Raw genomic sequence first — 19286 nt, 5'->3', positions numbered from 1 at the left:
TATTCAGGTATGGTGCACTGCTAACCATCTCTGCCTTAATGCCAGTGAGACTGAGATCCTTCTCATTGGGACCCGTCTCCCTCTTACACTCTGGCTGCCCTCCATGGGCCCCCCTTTGAGGCAAAAATCCTTGGTGCCGTCTTCGACTCCCTCTCCTGACATCACGGACCTCAAGAAGGCCCACTTTCAACTTCACCTCCTCTGAGGCGTTCTCCCTTTACTCACCTTCCTGTCCCCCCCCCCCCCCCCGAAACTCAGTGTCTCCAGAGCTCTGGTCCTCGTCAAGCTGGACTACTGCAAGCCCCTCGTCCTTCATCTGCCTAACTTCTCCCTTCGTCCCCTTCAACTAATCCAGAATAGAACTGAGACTTATCCTTGGCCTCAAGCCAAGGACTGCATTGCTCCAGTCCTAAAATCTTTCCACTGCCCCTGGTTGTTGCAAGGATCAAGTTCAAGTCCCTCTGCATCACCTACAAGGCTTTCTGGGGCCTGTGATCCTGCTACATCCAACCCTCTCCCTAAATACCTCCCTTCTAGAGCACTTTGTCATTCTAGCTCCAAATCTCTCCCTGCCCCTCTGACTGGATCTCCTTTAATCTTGGCAGCTTCTCATGACCCTCCTTTTCTCTTACTACTTCCCTCTCCCTTTGCCTCCTTTCTGGCTGCCTGGTTTCCTCAGATTTGTCCAGGGCACCAGGCCCTCCTTGACCAGTTTACCCCTGCACCCCAACCCTTCCAAACCTGCACTTGCCCTTCTGCCCCCCCCCCCCGCTCTTGCCTGGCTGGGGCCAACTCCCCTTGAGCCCTTTCATTATGGTCCTTTGCACTTAGCATCTGGACTTTCTGTCTTTCCCCTGGCACTTGTACACCTGGCCTCCCCTTGGCACTCGCATAACCATGGGCCCTACCGCCCTAGCCGGCATTACGAACCCCCCCCCCTTATTTTTGCGACTTGAAACACCTTCTGCTGTATAGGCGCATTATAATCCATGTTAAAGGAAAGTCATAGCCTGAGGCCGAGTATGGTGTTGGTGGCAGGCAGGGTAATCAACTTCTGGTGGATAATATTGCCCTTACTCGTCATTGATAACCACTGTTTTCAATTTAGCATTAAACAACTTTCGAGTGTGGGCTGCTAACTGTCCTGCCAGTTAGTCCTAAGCACAGCTTTCCAGTCCTATGCACACAAAGCAGTATTTGCAATTGGTTGTCAGAGCAGTAATCTGGGGTGGTGATTTTTGTTCGTTTGTTTAGGGGAACCAGGCTTTGGGCAATTCTTCCACATTACACATATGGCCGTGAAATGTGCAGCTCTCACCCCCCCCCCCCCCGTACCCAACACAAAGAATTACCAGACCACCCACAGCTAGACCAACCAGAACAACATCCTACTCTGTGCTCAAGGTCTTAAGAGCACGGGTGGGAGGCTCCAGCTTCCCATTAATGGCCACTACTCCTTGCCATCCAATCTCGGAGGAATATCATCCCACAATGCCTTCCATAAAGCAGTCAAAACCCTGATGTTCATCTGAACCTCCCAGTGCCTACTCTACAGGATACCAAATGTATAGTAATGTCCTGTCTGTAAAACTGCTACGCCTCTTGTAACTAAGTCATCTGTAAGTATCTTGCATTGCTACCCATGTAACCTTAACTTTGCTACGCCGTATGTAACCTGTAAGCAACGTATGTACCTTGTAACAGCACCTCGATGCCCCTGGGCTGCCAGTGCGCTTTATAAATAATACAAATAAATAACAATTTCCTGGAGGTGAGCCAGAAAGTGCACAGGGGGAAGGGGGTCGAGGTGTAGTACTCCAGTGGTGACTCTGCATGGGGCACCTCCTCCAAGAACAGGGTGAAGGCTGGGCAGAGGCACAGCATCCAGACATGAAATGTGTCGATTCCGCTTGCATTCCCAGCCTCCGGATTGGCCAGTTCTCTCTTTGGGTGTTTACATAATCCGTCATTGTAGAGCAATGTGAGCTCTGCGGACTTAATGCAGTGTATGCTATTGCAGTAGATCTGTAGATGTACATACTGGATGGAAGTGTTGATTGCTACTTTTTGTCAACTTCTAGTTAACTTTGTACATTCATACAAGCACTTTACACCAACACTAGAAATGGACTATTTGACCTCAAGCGAGTGCGCTCCTAAACCAGGCAAGGAATTCCCACCCCCCCGCAAGGGTCACTGATGCGCCATTCGCCAGGAACACTCCCACCTCTGCTGCATGTAACATTGTCAGTCAGACACACCACAATAACACAGCCTGTTGCTGGACCCTTGTATTCACTTAGTAACTGCCATCATGTATATGCGCAAGTCCGATAGAACAGACCCGGAAAAAATGTGCCATGAGAAGATGTCTCTGCAATAAGCAATTGTAGACTCGGGGGTTTACTGTAGATGCTGCCCAAGGACCAGTCATCGACTATAGAATGTACTCCTCCGATAGAATATAACTGGATGCAACTGCACATTGATGGAATTTAACTGGATTCAACTGCACATTGATAGATGTGGTCAATGTGGCAGGCTCAGGATGGCGTTTAGGAAACTGGGCTCCCACTACAATCCGCTCAGACACTGACTCATACCAATATGCCTACTCTTTGTACATCGACAATCAATGGAATGCAGCTATTCAGCCTAGATGTTTACATATCTATACACCTCCATGAACACCTCAGTAGTTTTTAGAACTCAGCTATACCATCGGCCTAGCTGCATACCTACGTAAGCACCGCCAGAATGCAGCTTCATAGAAGTATTCGGGCATGCTGCACGACTTGTACTGATCTCGCACAACCACCGCTCCACGTATAGCATTAGAATGCAACTACACCCCACGTTAACCGCAGTGGCTGCACACCTACTGAATGCCTAAACACACTTTTGGCTATCTTACACTCTTCCCCTCACCTGGACTACGGTCCCCAACGAGTCGACGGCGAAGCATTAGGAGTTCTGGGCAAACTAGGTGGAACATTGTTTCCGGCTGTGTCCCTCTGAAGATGGCTGGTCTAAAGCAACAGGCTAATGTCAAGGAGTTTGGGGATCAGCTCATGGATTGAGCACCAGTTGCACAGATGTATGCAACCATCCGTTCACAGAACAAGGTTTGCAATCTAAAGCAGTTTGCAGTGTGATCATGTTCACTTGTAAATATGACATACCTTACCCCCAAAAAAATGAAATCTAGTTGACAGAGTCCGTCCGATACATTAAACTGATAGTTTTACAGACTGTGGGCTGGTTCACTCTAGGTGTGCGGTTCACTCTAGGTGTGCTTCAGTATCTGAAGATGCTGGGTGTGATCATAGAAATGATTCTTGGTTGGTTTATGTGTAGTGTGGCTAGCCCAGGTCTGGTGTAGTCGACGTCTGGTATGGTGGAGGAGCGGGAAATGGGTTAGGAAGTTGGTTGGTTTGTGGGAGCCTCTGGCGCAGTTCTTTGGTTGCTGTTCGGTATCCGGCCAGATTCTCAGCTGTGGTTCTTTGGCCCATCTCGTCTCCTCTCGTTTGTGGTGTTATTGTTGCTGGTGTCCCTTCAAGGTTGTCTGTTGAATAACCAGGTTTTGAGTAGTTTTCTGAAGGTGTGTGGTCTTCTGTGGTTCTAATTTCTTTGTGCATGTTCCAGATGTTGGCAATTAAACATGCGAAAGCTGTTCTGTCAAATTACTTTTTAATGTTTTGCCTCTATTTGTAGGTCGTTGCTTGATCTTGGGTCCCTTCCTGGGCAACACCGCCTAACCTTGTCTTGGAGGAATTCAACTCCTTGTCTGTGCAAGGCTTTGTGGGTGATGCAGAGTGCTTTGGGTTTGCATGGTTTTACTGTAACCGGTGTAGGCTTTTCAATGCTGGAGTAATGTGATCTCTTCTGTTTTAGTCTTAATAGGATCCTGGCTACTGTATTTTGCACCCTTTGGTTTTTTTTGGTGAGTCTTTATGGCATTCCTAGGTAGACTGTTTGCATAGTCAATTCTTGTGAGAATCATTCTTGTGAGAATCAGGGATATGATTATGAGGGAAGGAGAGGTAGGGGAGTAATACTCCTAGTCTTGGGAGGAAGAAGCATTTTTTGGTGAGGGATAGTTCGCTGTGCATTGGTATTCCTAGGTTATTTACTACATCTGTAGTCTCTGGCTGCGTTTCCATGCCAGTCTAGTTGTGGGTTCCCTCCGTCGAATCCTGCAGGTGGATCATTTTTTTTTTCTCCATTATTGCTGGGTTCAGTTTAATGTTTGTTGTCATCCACGTGTAGATGTCTGAGACACTTGATGAGGCTTTTGTTCCTGGGTTCTGTTGTCTGCGTAGTTGTAGGCGGGAAGTCTGTGGGTTTGAATAATTTTAATTAGTGGGCACATGTAGATGTTCATAAAGCAGAGGAGAAAAGCTGGATCCCTGTGGGGCTCTGTAGGAAATGGTATTTGTGGTGAACGGTGGTAGGTTTTATTTATATAGTGCGCAAAACCCTGAGGTAACTAAATGCTTAAACTTGGTTTCTGTGCTTCAGGTTACTGAAAAGGAAGCGTACGAGGTGAATTGCATCATCGTGGAACGTGCAAAAGGTAATATATCCTATGCAAAGCTTTATTTAGGAATGAGGTAAGCCACTTAGTGCGCATTCCTATATATTGCATTCCATCAATCTTTTTATTAGTGTTGCGTGGCTGATTGTGTCAAATGCTGCTGATATTTCCAATTGTATGAGGGCCGATTGGGCATAGTCTGCTTTTATTTTCAGGTCTTCCCATATCAGTGAGTGCTGATTCTGTTCCTATCGCTGGTCTGAAGCCAACTTGTGACCGGTTTAGTATTCCGTTTGTTTCAACGTGTTTGAGTAGGATTTTGTACACTTGGTTCTCTGGGATCATTGCTGGGTAGGGCAGGTTGGTTATCTGTCTGTAATTGCTCGGGTCTTCTGTGCTTAGATTCCTTAATCAGCGGTTTAATCTATGCTGATTTGAAGGGGGACGGTACTATTCCTCTTTTGGGTGATAGATCCATATGGTCCGGAAGTGCCGCCAGGGTTTTGTGATTGAGGATTCTCTTGAAGATGGGGTGGTGGACCCTTGGGGATCCTGCAAGGTTGTGGTCAGTGTGGTGACTTTCTTCTGTGATTTGGTTCTAGGTAAGAGTTTTGCTGTAGTCTGCGTTTCGCCCAGTGCCTCTTGTCCCGCAGTCATGGTTGTATTTGCTTGGGCTAGGTTGGTTGTCTCCTGGATTGTATCTATTTTTTATCTCAGGTGGTTGGTAATGTTGTCACAAAGTGCTTGTGTCTCGATAATGGGTTTCTAGCAGGAAAGATTTTTTTTTGGTTTTTATTTGCTTTGCGGACTGATTTGTCTTTTTTATTTTGGTTTTATTCTCTCCATTTTGTGTTCTTCCATTTTGCGGTTCATTTTATTCAGTTCTTCTGTGAACCGTTTTGGTGTTGCTTTGAATGTTTCTGCTGGTGCCGTTTGCTTAAGGGCCTTGATGATCCAGCTGTTAGTGCGTCTTCTGCTGTGTCTACGGTTGTTTTGGTGCGTTCCGTTTCTCTTGGGAGGGTTGAGTCTAGGTTTGTTGGGGCCTCTAGGTTCTTCCAGTTTTCTTTCTTTTGCTCGCATGGAGTATTCCTTTCCTGCCAGTAGGTGGGTTTGGGGTGTGATGGATGTGATTTTAGAATGGTATCAAATAGTGGTCTAAATGTTACTACGGTTATCTGAACTACGTTTTGTGTTCTTTTTGGCTGAAAGGGACATGGGGCTGCAGATGACTGGAAAATGTGTTCGCTGTAAAGTGCTTGTCAAATGCAAAACCTACTGAAGACAAGGTGCTGCCAATCCTACACTCTTGAAAATCCTAATGGAAAAAGTATTTGGCAGTCTTTTTAATTAACTAAATCTACATTTCTTTATTTTGTAGAGCCCATATCTGGGATAACCAGATGCAGTATGAACTGAGTGACAGTTGTGCATTATTCGTATACCCAGCATCACTAGATTAACTGAGATCCGGTAAAAATGTCAAGCTACTTGCCAGGCACAGTCACTCTCCTCAATTTTGCACATGAACACTCCTTCTTACTTGTCAGAACTTTATCACTAGCCAATATCAAGTGCAAATTGTTTAGCCTAGACAATGTGCTCATTTGTGACTTCCCAACCATATCATGTAGTACACTTTTTGATTTTTGTAATGCAGTGTTGGTCCAAACTGCCACAGGACTTGAAGGCCATAGCAATGGCAGTTAAATAGCAATGAGCATTAAAAAGAATGGTAGTTAAAGTTTGCAACGTTTTGTAACATAAAATCTCTCCTCTGTTTTGGAAGATGCAGCTTTTGGAACTCGGTCTTGAAAACTAAACTATTATTTGGTTGTTAAATGCCTATACTGCACATATTATTGTTTTCACAGGTTTTAATGTAATCTCACCTGTTGAAAGTTTTGTGGAGTGTTTCAGTTCCTAGAACAACATTTTATATTTTATTTGCCTGTTTCTATCTTGCAACAAATGTTCTTCCATTTCTGGTGATGGAGCAAAGCGCCAAGTTTAGAGTAGTTTCCTGAACTTAAATTATCCCTTGTTGCGATTTTTTTTTTTTTTTTTTTTTTTTTTTTTTTTTGTATGCAATTCCAGGTTAGAGCAGGAGTCTGGCTGCAGCGTTTTTGGATGTGCTGAATAGTCGTTCTGGCATTCCTAGGTATAGGCTGTTGGCGTAGTCTACTCTGGACGGAGTGCGATGATGATGAGTGTGTTGTGGGTGAAAGAAAGTAGGATCCTTTTTAACTGCGCATAGGAAGAAGAAACATTTCTTGATTATGGCATTTACTTGTGGCTCAAGAGTTAGTTCGTTATCCATCAAGACTCCCAGGTTTTTTACTAACGTGGGTGGAGTTGGTGCTGTTCCAAGTTCTGCCTGCCGTGGGTTGTAGTGATTGTTTTCCCCGCTTTTGGATATGATCATTACTTCTGTTTTGCCCTGGTTGAGGCTCTTAGTGTTCATCCAGCCGTAGAGATCTTGTAGGCATTGTTTCCTTCCTTTATATCTTTGTAGACGCTGTGTCATCGGTGTGGTTGTAGCATGTGAGACCGTGTTTTTTAATGAGCTTCATTAGTGGCAACAGGTATGTTGAAAAGTAATGGGGATAAGGAGGATCATTGTGGTACTTCACAGGTTGATTTTGAAAGGTTTGATCCATCCATCTGTTCTTTTTGTTAATGATTTTGTCTATAGTAGCCCTAGGTCGGTGATTCCCATTTCTTCCAATCTCCCAATTAGGGTGTCGTGGATAACTGTCACATTCTGCAGAGCGCTCCAGAAGTATTAGAGCTGTGCTTTGTCTGCATTAGTCTTTAGATCGTCCCAGATTGAGCAGTGCCGTTTTCGTTCATCTCATTGGTCTGAAGCCTACTTGTGCTTGATCCAGCAGTAGGTCTTCTATGAATTCTTATTATTCTGTAGATGTATGTTTCGCTGGGTATGGGGTGTTTGAGATGGTTCTGTAGTTGGAGAGGTCCTCCGCTTCCTGCTGTGTCCTTGAGGAGCTGCTTGATGTATGCTGACTAGAATGATCTCTGTGCTTTCCCTGTTGAGTGATTGGATGAAAAGGTTTCTGTAGTATTCCATCAGTGTTCCTTGTGTGAGAATTGATATCTGGGTGGCAGAGATCATGGGGGAGACAGCTTTGTTGTTCAAGCCTACCAGCTTGACAAACGTCTCCGCTGACATTTTGGGGGAAGCTTTGGAGTTTGTGGCTGGGTAGGTTGCATGGGTGATTGGTCTGCTTTGATTTGTTGCATGTTGATGATTCTGTTTTTGAAGTGGTCAGAGGTTGGTGTGTAATTTCAGTGAAGGTATTGGTGTGTTGCTTCATCCAGAGGAATTTCTCATTCTGTTATGATTTTATGCAGTTTTGAATGTTGGCGTCTTTGGTGATTCTGTTGTATTTCTTTTGGGCCTTATGGATTTCCTTTTTGTGCGATTGATTGTTGTTGGAATTGTAATTTCTTCACCAGGTTGGTTGTTTTTTTTTTTTTCCCCCTCCATTCTAGTTCAAGCTTCCTGTTTTTCCTTTTCATGGCGCTGAGTAGCGGGAAAACCCTTTTGCTGTTTCTCATTTGCGTGATGGGGTGTACGGGTTTTCTTTGGAGATCTCCTCTATTCTGATCCTCCGTTTTGTGCAGAATTTTCAGTAAAGGTCTGCTTCATCCAAAGTTGTTGCATGTGGTTTGGTCGTTTTTTTAATGGTCCTCTAGTTTCTTTCATGATGGTTTTGCGGTTGTAGATGTGGCAAGTAGCGCCGTGGATATTGTCTTGTGTAAGTCGCACAAGCTGCTCCGATTAGCTGCTCCGTAGCTTCATTCTCCTCATTTGTTAGACTAGTTATTTTTGTGTTGGGTTCTTTGTCGAACCAAATGTTGAAGCCTCCAAGGATTGTCGGGTGTTCCTTCCCTATGGCTAGGTTGGTGATGGCTTCAGTGAAGGCGTACACAAAGGTTGCCTTGTATGTCAGTGGTCTGTATACAACGTCGAATTTGAGGGTTGTCTTTGGGTTTGCTGTTAGGCGAAGGATTAGGGATTCAGTTTTCTATAGTTATCGGTTCCTCAGTTTCAATTTTGAGGTGTTCCTTGTATGCTATTGCTAGGCCTCCCATTTTGTTTTTCCTGTTTGTATGTGAGCACTTGGGACGCAGTTGTGGAGTGTAATTTTGTAATTGTAGTATAGCCATGTTTCGGTTATGAATAAAATGTCTAACTCAGTCTTACAGGAGGTTGTTAATCTCAGTGGCATGCTTGGACATTGATCTGGCGTTGATTAGTTTGCAATGGATCTTATTGACCTGGCTAGGGGGGTGTGTTTTATAAATCCTAGTTTTGTTTTAGGGTTGTTTAGTTGGAGTGCTTATGTGTTTTAGACTAGTTCGTGATCTGCAGAGTCTGCATCGTCAAGGCGGTTTGTTAGGTTGATGTCTTCTGTCTCATCTATGTTTTGACGGGGTTGCTGGTGGTGCCCTTTTTTATTATTTTTTTAAAACCTTCTTTTTAGGGTTTCCATTTTGTCAGCGTGTTTGGATATGTCAGTGGAGTGTTGAGGTGTTGTGCTTGTTGCGAGGTACGGTGTAAGATATAGGTAGTTCTCGCTTCCCATTTCTGTTTTTATTGGCTTTGGTGTTGTTGGCGTGTGTTCAGTATTTGCTGTGGCTTCTACTGGGTGAGGGTGTGGATCCTTTCATTTTTACTTGTTCAAATTCTCTTTGGTGGCATCCAACTGTGGCGGGGCATTTTGTGGCCCTTAGTAGTAGGATTGTTGAGTATTGAGGTTACAGGGGCGGTAGACCACCTGTAGGGCCTTGTGTAGTTTGGTTGGATTCGACTCTGACATCCGATCACATCACAAGAGGATGAAATCTATAGGTGGTTGTCCAATTAGTGGGTTATGTTGTGGTGTTACTCTGGATGGCCTGGCTAGGCGTGGGCTCTGGCAGGGTACTATGCGTTAGAAGTGGGCAGTGCAGTTGGATATATGCAGAGGGTGACTGGTTCCTAGTTAACTTGGGCAGTGACCTGGCTATTGGTACTTGCTTTAATTGGTTGCTGAGTGTTTCTGGGTGAAAGGCAGGCCTAGGTTTCGCAAATGGCAGGCAATGCGAGAGCACACTTGATATTGGGAGAAAAGGCCTAGGTTTCACGAAATAGCAGTGAATTGAGAACCACACCCAGATTTGAGATTCCTAGATAGTGAGGGAAAGAGGCCTAGATGTAACTAAACTGCAGTCTAATGTGCGAAAATACCTCCTCCCCTTTATGGGGTCAAATTTTATTTATTGGGTATTTATGAATCGCCTGTACAGCTACTGGTGTTTGAAGGCACCACAAGACAAAGGTGGGTGCAGGGGAAGAAGAATAAACAGTAAACATCCTACTAGGTTTTATCATATGGATCGTGCAAGTAGAGTAACAAGAAGTGCAGAGGAAGGTAGTGCCGGTCAGCATGGAATTTGACATTGCTAAGGTAGGGCAAATGCAGTAATGGGGAAGTGGGTCAGAGGCAATCAAGGTGATGGGTAGGCTGGGTTGAGGGCCTGGTATCCTATATGATTCATAAGGAACCAGGCAGCCAGTCAAAAAGCGGCAGATTAGCAGGGGAAGATTAGCGGGGGAGAGTGAAGAAAATAAAATGGTCTTGAGAAGCTTCTAGAACTGAGATCTGGCTCAAGCCTGATTTTTGTGGGGGGGCGGCGCTGGAGGGGGGCGCAGTGAGGTAATTCCAGAGGGATGCTCCTGTAGAAACCCCCCCCCCCCCACGCACTCTCTGCTAGGGAGGGAGGGGAAGGAGGAGGAGTGGGGGGAGAGAGGAGGAGGGGGCAGATGGGGGGGTAGAGTAGTCTCTCAGCCCCCCTACACTTGCCTTTAAGGGTGGGTCTCTGAGGAAGAGATGTTCATAGGTAGAGGCAAGAAAGGAGAAGAGGGCGTCCTGTAGATGGTGGCCACAGTGAGAGAGAGGCTAGGAGAATGAAGAGTCTGTAGACCAGTCCTTCAACGGAGCAGTCTTCCTGCGGTTGAATGACCAAAGCAGGGATACACTCTGGTAATGTTGGGGCTACACCCCTGCTGGGACAATTGGTTCTGGGCTCGGAGAGGATCTTGTAGCCATCTGGAAGGTGCATGTCTCAACTTGTGACGGAGCTGGCAGTGAACCACCGAATACATCCAAATCAAGCTCTTCCAGGAGACTGTAGATGTCAGAGGAATGATTCACTGAGTACTGTTGTGGAACAGGTTGCTACCTTAAAGGACTTCCGTGGATGGATACACGCCAGAGGTATGCCCTGCGGAATTGTGGAGGTGATCGAGATTGGGCAGAGCAGGAAGGGAGAGCTCTCGGGGTAGTCGGAGGAAGGAGGGGAGTGGCAGAGGAAGGATGCAGCAGCAGAGGAGCCAGGGGGGGGTTAAGTGGGATAGCCGAAGAAAGGCAGTTGATGAGGCGCAGAAAGAGATTGGTCCAAGGCTCTCGGGCCAAATACTGTGCCATTTAAGTAGGCATTGATGATGGTCTTGGAGGAGTGGAAGGGGAGCCATGAGGGCCTCCCACTTAGTGCTCCCATTAATGGGAGAAGAGGAAAAAGAAGAGAGAAAAGAGACCATATGGGGGGGGTCCATAGGCCTGGGAAGGGAGCAACAGAGTATGTTGGTAAGGCTCGGTCTGGAGGAAGTACTGGTGTAGGTATTGGTGATAGGGAGGCCTGGGTTGGGGACCAGGATGTCCCTTTTGAACTTCTTCCTGCCAGACTTTGTGAGAGGGATAGGATAGTCGACAGAATAGCAGTCGGAGAAGATGGGGGGGGGGGGGAAGACGGTGAGCACCATAGAGGGTGCACAGTGGAAAGAGGGGGTGGGAGAGGAGAGCCCAATCAGGGGTTGGGGGGGGGGGGTAACTCTGGGGGCAGACAGGTGGGAAGCACAAATATGGGGGCTGGGGGGTTTGGAGGGGGCACAGCCCCAGAAACACCAGACCTACAAAATCTGGTGCAATACAGAATCCATCAACAAAGCACAAAACACAGCCAAGAAAACCTAGAAGTAAAGCATGCAGGCAATGCAATGTAATGCCAATACTGTAGAGAGCAGTCAATAGAGTAGAGAAAAATGGCAGTGTCACTGTACAGTACAGGAACCCAACAAAGGCACAGTACATAACTAAGGAACCTAGAAGTACAGGAATGCAGACAATGCAAAGGTACAGTAGAGAAAACAAAACGGTGGAAAGACCAGGGAAATGCTGCACAAGATGCAAGAGGATGGTAGGGAAAGTGCTAGTGGGAGGGGGGGGTGGAGGCGGAAGCATAGACTGGATGTGTGCGGCCTAGGTTGCGAGGGAGTGGGCGTGGCTTAGGTTATGGTGCGGCCTGAGTAGCAGGGTGCGCACGCGGCTTAAGATGCTGGACCAGCGATGAGAGGTTTAGCAGTGCACAATGCCTAAATAGTCATAAAGTCAGGACTGAGAGCAGGCAGTGGAGGGAAGCTTGAAGGTGAGCTGTGTCATCCGCATAACACTGAGTAGAGAAGGCGGAGATCAAATGGGCCAGAGGGGCTTGGTAGAAATTGAAGAACCATGGCGAGAGGATGGAGCCGTGAGGGGCACCGCAGGTGGAGTGTGATGGAGAGAAAAGGGCCCAGTTGAACCTGGGATGGTCAGTCTGAGAGAAAGGATGTCAAACTGCCAGGTCCATGAGGTCAAGGGTATCCGTGCTGAAGTGTCATGATTGACGGTGCCAAAGGCAGAGGAAAGTTCAAGAAGGATGAGACTAGAGAGTTGAAATCGGGATTTGAAAGCAAGCTGCAACTGGTGTTCAAGAGTGCAATTTCCAGATTTGCAGTGATCCGACCGTGGTTGAATTTACCGCGGCTGGAATTTTCGCATGAGAAAGGTGCATACTACCGAAAGTTGGCACCTTTCTCATGCAAACACACATACATACTCACACACAACACACCCACCCCCAACCTAAACAAACGCCACTTACCTTCATCTTCATGCTGGGTTCCTGCAGCGCCAGGTCCCTTTCACTTCCGTGATAGGGAACCGGCGCCACAGGGTCCTTTTCTTCCGTTTTTTTAAACGGTAGGCTGCGGGGGTGTCCCGCGCAACCCCCGCTCACTATACCATGAATTATAGTGAGCGGGGCAATGCGGGGGACATCCCCGCCCCTTTTTTATTACCCAATTTCCAGGCTTCTGGCTGCTCTGAAGCCAAACTAGTGGTCATGGGGACAACTGACTGGTTCAGTGTGGTGGACCAGCTGGGAGAATCAGCTTTTCCAAGAGTTTGCCCAGGAAGGGTGTAATGGAGCTAGGGCTGTAGAAATTGCGACAGGAGTAGTTAGCAGAAGGCTATTTGAGGAGACTGCTTTGGGGGGGGGGGGGAGGGGGAGGAGCCAGTCGCAAATGAGTGCCGACAATGTGTGGAGCCAGGGAAGCAATGTTGTGCTTGCTTGTTCCGGAGGAGTACCTGTTTGAAGGAGATTTTCATAGAGAGGCCTTGTCTAGAGACCTTATCTGGTGCTATGGACGAGAAAGTGGAAAAGGGGCGGGGGGGTGAGGGAGAGGGTCAGGGACGGCAGAGAAGTGTGGATTACAGTAGAATTGGCAAGTTACTTAAAGGTTTTGAACAGTTCAGCCATGTTGGCCCCACATATGCAGGCTTTGATATAGGCCACCTTCTTCAAGTGGATGGCAAGTCTGTATTTCCTTTGGAGCAGGTGGCAGGCCAGTCTGTCAGAGGATGTGCTCGAAGGCTGCTGCTCAGCAGCTCTGCACTTGTGAGGCTAGGTCGGAGCCATTCGAGGTATTGCGCTTGGGGGCAGTCTTCCCGCGGATCCTCATGATGGGGGCAACAATATTTGAGATGGAGAGGTGAAGGTTAGCAACGGCTGTCAGTGGCAGGAGTGGGAGGGGGAATGAAAGTGGCGACAAAGGCAGCACTGACACTTCATTGGTCGAATGTCGGAGGACACTGGCCGTGCGGGCAGAGGCTTGGCTGAGGGACCCAAGAGATGCAGGTGAGAAGACTGGAGTGCATGGTCAGACCAGGAGACTGGTTTAGTTAGAGGGTTGAAGATGGGGAGGTCTGCTGTGATGAGAGCATCCAAGGTGTGTCGGGCTAAATGCTTTGAACCGGAAGGAAGAATGGTGAGGGAAAGAGTCCCTGAGGATGCGGAATGAGTCGGAGGCTGCATAAGGAGAGTTGAGGTGAAAATGGAAGTCTCGGAGGAGGCGAAGCTTGGAGGTCTAGGCCAGAAGAGAACAAACCACTCTAAAAGGAAGAGGGAGACCGAACAATGGGTCCTGTAGATGGTGGCAAGAGTCAGCCAGAGGATTGGAGAGAGACACTAAGCCTGCAGACTCTACATTCGGATGAAGAGTAGGTCTGAGTGGGTATGTTAAAAGCAGGGACCCATTCGGGGAAGAACCCGGCCACTCGCCACCCCCATACCTTTTAGGCCTTGGAGAAGATCTTGTAGCCCTCCGGCAGGAGAGTCAACACACAGCTGTACATTAATTTCAGTACTAAAAGCAATAGAAACTGACAGAACCATGGATCGTTGGACCCATAGGGCCAATTGGAGGAGGCGGATTGAGGAGGCAACGAGCAAAGTGTGAAGTCATGCGGCTCCCTGCCTATTTGCGTTGCACTGTTTGCAGGCTCCTTGACGATGGTATACTACGTTTCATCTAGCATTGTATTTAAATAGAATTTTATATTGGAAATTCTCATACAAGCAGACTTGTTGCGGCCCGTTCGTGCATAACGTTTTATTTACACCCTGAGAAGAAACCGGGAGTCCCTGTTCCTATAGTAAGGCCACCTGTTGGCGTCACCAATTTCCTCCAAGGACATACAATGTTCTGAAATTACTGTCTTCTACCATGCCTGCACATATTTAAATTCCATCTGCAGCACTTGCTAAGGACCAGCTGGTGGCGTGAGCCACAGGCTGACCAAGGGACAGTGTTCCTACTAACTTTGGGGAGTGTATGTATCTGTTGTGGATCAATTTGCTGGCTGTGCAGAGGCAGACTATCGTGTCTTTGTGCTGGGCTACTGCATATACTTCTGCATGCGCTCTGCATAAACCTAAAAGCTCATATTCACGGGCAGCCCACAAAATCATATTGTAAAAGCTCCATTCCAACCTCATATGCCCGGAGGTTCTTCAAGATGGTTTTGCCCTCGCATTGCCTTGGATTGGACGGTCTTATTTGGAATAATTGGCTCTGACTTGGGTGTACAATGGCCACAGCTGCAGGAGAGATGGGTGTTAGCGGGGTCAGATGGACGCAGACTGCCCCTTGCGCTGTCTGGCGTGCCTCAACCTGGGAACCTGGCCATTTTGTTGGCTTTAACACTTTAACAGTTTTGCTTAGTGAGGCTGTTCAGCAGGGTTAAGGGCGTGCGGTGGGAGGGGGAGGGGGAGGGTTGGTGTTTGGTGTTAGTTCTGTAAAAAGTTGCAGTGCCTTCCCTTGCATAGTAGTTAAAATATTTCAAAACGGAAGGCAACAAATCTCCTCCCAATGCACCGGCTTGGAAAGGATTGGTGCTCATAGCCCATATCGATAAGTTAATGCTATGATCCATGACGGAACATCTCTTGCATGATATAGAACCTACCCGGGACCCTTTACGCTTTTCAAAATGTACCCCCCCCCCCCAAAAAGTAAAATCTATACTTTCTCAGATGGATAAGAGTAAAAGAAAAGTGGTCAAGCACACTTCCAACTGTACTACTGTCCATGAAGATGAGCTTATAACGTTGGGTTCATCCTAAGCGTATGCTGGGGAGTTCTCATTATGGCAGGTGTGATTTGTAGGCAAAGCCGATGTTCTACCTTGAGGACATGAAGAAACTAGCTTATGAAGGCCAAATATGCCCCAAAGCCTCCTTGCTGGCTCTTGCTGATGTAGGTATCTTCTTCCCCCCCAGCTTTTATATTCCCTGGAAGGGATAATTGAAGCAACTGATTTACTTCAGGGTGGGCTGTTGGTTGTGGAACAGCGGTCTCATGTACCCCCACCACCTCCCTTCCCCGACTTGGAAATGACGATTTCTTTTTTCATCCCCATCTACCCAGAAGACTCCCGTGGGTAAAGAGGAGATGGCCCATGGCTAAAAAGGAATGGCCCCATGAGCTATGCCCTTGTGGGACGCATTTGCTTTCTGGGGTTAGATGACAACCCCCCCGTGCTATGTTGTCTCTTCTCAGGGATCGGCTGGGATCAACCATCATGATGGAGGGATTTTGTGTACATTTAATTTTAAAGTCGCAAGCACTAACCCCCAGGTGGATTGAACTACCGTCCCTGCAGGCAATAAAACTGCTGTATTGCAAGGAGGGTCTTTGTCTTTAGCTCCAACATCATTATTGGCACCAGCACTGGCAAGAGTTCCAACTAGGGCTTTCCCACCTAGCACTGTTGATCTTGTGCTGTTTACCTCTGTCATACCTGTACATAGTTGAGTTTTGGGGGGCGGGGGGGAGAATTGACTGAAGGTACCCGTGTCCCCTCAACGGTTGGATCCTTCCAATTTGGTGACCACTATGGTACAGTTTCAGGTGGCTCAAGTATTTGGAGGGAGTTTCACCAAGGAAGGAGGTGCGGGTAGTTTCTTGGAATGTAGCAAGTCTGACTAGGCAGCTAGATGACGCGGAACAGGTACACTTCATGCGTAAATGTTGCATTCTTACACATGATCTGATTCTAGGAGACCTGAGCTGTATCAACTCGCCACTTGCACAGTCTCATCATGTGTACGCTCAGCAGCCTGGAGTAATGGTGGAAGACCCAACAGGGATTACTTTTTTTTTTTTTTTTTTTTGTGTCTCCACATCAATTTATAAGGAAATCTGTCTAGTTGAGACTGGACCGAGGAACTTCTTGGAACTCCATGTTACTTGCTTGGATGATTCCAGGTTGTTTTTTTCCATAACCATGAGGCCAAACAGTGGGTCCGGAAGGGTGGTTGGGGGGGAGGGGGCAATGTGGGAGAGAACCACACTTGTGATCATGTTGATGTTAACACCTTGATTTGCTAAAGATCACAGATATGGGAGATTTTAATCTTCAGTTTGAGCCTCTAGAAATCATGGCTAAGATCTTAGATGACGAGGATGGAACTTTGGGCATAGGAGAGCTAGTGACCATCCCTCTGAGGAGAAAGTATAAAAGGGCTGGGCAAGTGGAATGTCTACTGATAGTCTGAGGGCCTGTAATGGCCGGTTCCAGTGTGACCCGCACACCAATGCAATCTTTCATGCAGCAAATCGCTCCAGTCTGACTACATTTTTGTTAATTTAGTGCATTTGGTTCTTTTATTGCACATGCAACCTCGCGATCCAATAATTGAAAGCAAATGCTCTATGTTCAACTGAATTTATCTGAGTAGTAAGTTAGGTTTGCGCTTCCAAGGCAGAAGGGGGGTGGGGGGAGCCCCTGGCCTGGATGCAGCCCTGGTTGATTTTTATGTGGGCGAACTGGCAATATGGGTCCCGTATTTGAAAGGCTTTTTAATGCCGCTCTGTGATGGGCCCCGGCCTCCCAGACAGGCTGTTATCGCAAGGCGTAAATTAGTTTCCAAAATTGATTAGCAGGGTTTGCTAATTTAAAAAGTTCTTTGAGCAAACCAAGCCATTTGATTAGCAGTGTTGCACTGATATTTTTGTCAGAAGGCATTTGTAACCAGGACATAGAATGAGCATCCATACTGCATTTCTGTGTACCGCTGAAGTAATGCATTAGTGAGATGAGCCAAGCCTTAGAAATTCTTTCAAATCCCGGTGGACCTGCAGTGAAAGTAACTTAGTTTACCTCCTTGACCTAAGAGAAATGCACTTGACACATGGAAACGGATGACATCAAATGTGAATGCCCTGTCTGTAAAATGGCAAATGGTCACCACAAATCAACTTTGTTTGGCACACTGCTGCTACCCAGAGGCCAGCCATTCAGTGATATTTAAACACAGTCAATGTTTTAAGTTTCAAACACCCCTGCAAATGGTACTGGCCCTCCATAAAATCTAATGTGCGAGTAGATTTTGCAAACCCTGTTCGAGTCTGTAAAATATGAAATGTTACCTGCATGAATGTAAATGCATGCATAGATATAAAGGCTCTAGAAACAGTCTGCCCCACTCTCTCTCGAAGGTTCTAATATTTAATGCAATCATCCGAGCAAAGCGAGCTCTGTAGGCTACCTACAGTGTATGGTATTGCAGTAGATGTACAGACTGGATGGAACTATTGGCCACTACTTTGTGTAAACTTATTAGCTTTGTGTATTCATTATGCAAGAGGAAAGAAGGTAAGAGGCAAGCAGAGTGGGTGACGAAGCAGGCAGAGAACTGGGCAAACTGTTTAATATTGTTTGCAGCCGTCTCACACTCTGGGTAGCTGGAATAAAGCAACAAGGTGATGAGAGAATGTCAAGGAGTATGGGATCAGCTCGTGGGTTGAGAACCAGTTGCACAGATGTATGCAACCTGCAACCAGCGAGTAACTGAACTGGTTTTGCCATCAAAAGTATTTGGCTGTGTGATCATGTACATTTTCAAAAGTGTTCACTCGGTGTGATGCATCTTCCCAACAAAATTAAGTTGACACTGTGAGATTTAGATACACTAACCTAAATGTTACTGTAAGGCATGGAGACAATGCAGTTTCTTTACTGTAGCAATAATGTAATGATGCATTATAACTTTTTTAGGAATGGAATTTCAGGACTGTCTTTAAAGTCAACACATACTTACCTTTGCCAGACAGAATATAATTGGCTTAATTAACATCCTGATTTCTGGTTTGCAATTATTTGAAAAAAATACCTCTTGCTTAGCACTCCCACACAGGCCTTTGGCACAAAGAGTGGATGAGATGAATACTCCTGCACTCTTTCCATTAGCCCCTTTGAACTTGCAGTGAACAGAGAAGAGTGGGTGGGAGCCCTGCGGGCAAGAGGAATACAGGGTGAGCTGTGTTTCCATTGAACAGGGCAACTTTAAATAGCTAGTTTTGCTACACAAGTGTCAAATTTAATTAGCCAACCTACAGAATAGCACAGCAAATTGCAATGCAACACTTCTTATTTTATGCCTCGTATTATACCCATCTTCAAGAAGGGGATATGGATCTTCCGACTATTTCCCTGCTTGATACTGGAGGGAAGAATTTTGCAAGGCAATTTTGATGCAACTTGAGAATTGGATCAACGAGAGTAAAATACCGAGCAACCTGCATGCTGGTTTTCAAAGGGGAAATCGGCTCAGTGTTTGTGACTTGTTTGGTTCATGATGAATATGCTTTGCTGAGGAAGATGCCTGTCTACTCAATCATTGTAGACCTTAGAAATGCCTTTGATACAGTGAGGGCAAGATTGTGGTTCATCCTGGAGGAGCTGGGTTACTCAGCGCCATTAATTCCCTGTATACAGACAATGGTGCTGTGATCCATTGGGGGGCGGGGGGTTTCTCCAGAGCAACATCTCCTTCAGTGGGAATGGAGATGGGGCAGGGGGGGGCTCATGGTGAAATGTGGGGGCGGACCGGGTGCAGGGGGTGGCTTCAAAGAGATGGGCGCACAGTATTTTCCCACAACATTACAAAGGAAGTATGTTTTGGTTGGGACCGTGTTAACAATAAGCTGCGAAATGGTGAGTGTGGCTCAAGCTGAGTGTCAAGCTCTAGCCTCTTATTTTGGGTCTAGTAGGCCTGCTCTACAGGCATTCTTCCTTCACATCTC

General features: G+C 46.7%; 1 protein-coding gene across 4 annotated transcripts in view; it reads left to right on the top strand.

Annotated features, from left to right (window-relative positions):
• The window catches only part of OSER1 (oxidative stress responsive serine rich 1), a 94018-nt gene that overhangs the window by 37782 nt on the left and 36950 nt on the right, over positions 1 to 19286 (top strand). Inside the window, exon 2 of one of the 4 annotated variants that reach the window (XM_069651315.1) lies at positions 4522 to 4576. The exons of the other annotated variants lie outside the window; for them this stretch is intronic. Coding sequence (XP_069507416.1) covers positions 4522 to 4576 — 55 coding nt within the window. The remainder of the gene's footprint in view (positions 1 to 4521; positions 4577 to 19286) is intronic. 4 annotated transcript variants of the gene reach the window in all.

This window comes from Ambystoma mexicanum, chromosome 3p, assembly GCF_040938575.1.
Source record: "Ambystoma mexicanum isolate Mex_15411 chromosome 3p, UKY_AmexF1_1, whole genome shotgun sequence".
NCBI lineage: Eukaryota > Metazoa > Chordata > Amphibia > Caudata > Ambystomatidae > Ambystoma > Ambystoma mexicanum.
Note: the sequence above shows the minus strand (reverse complement) of the source record. Positions and strands in the feature narration are given on the sequence as shown.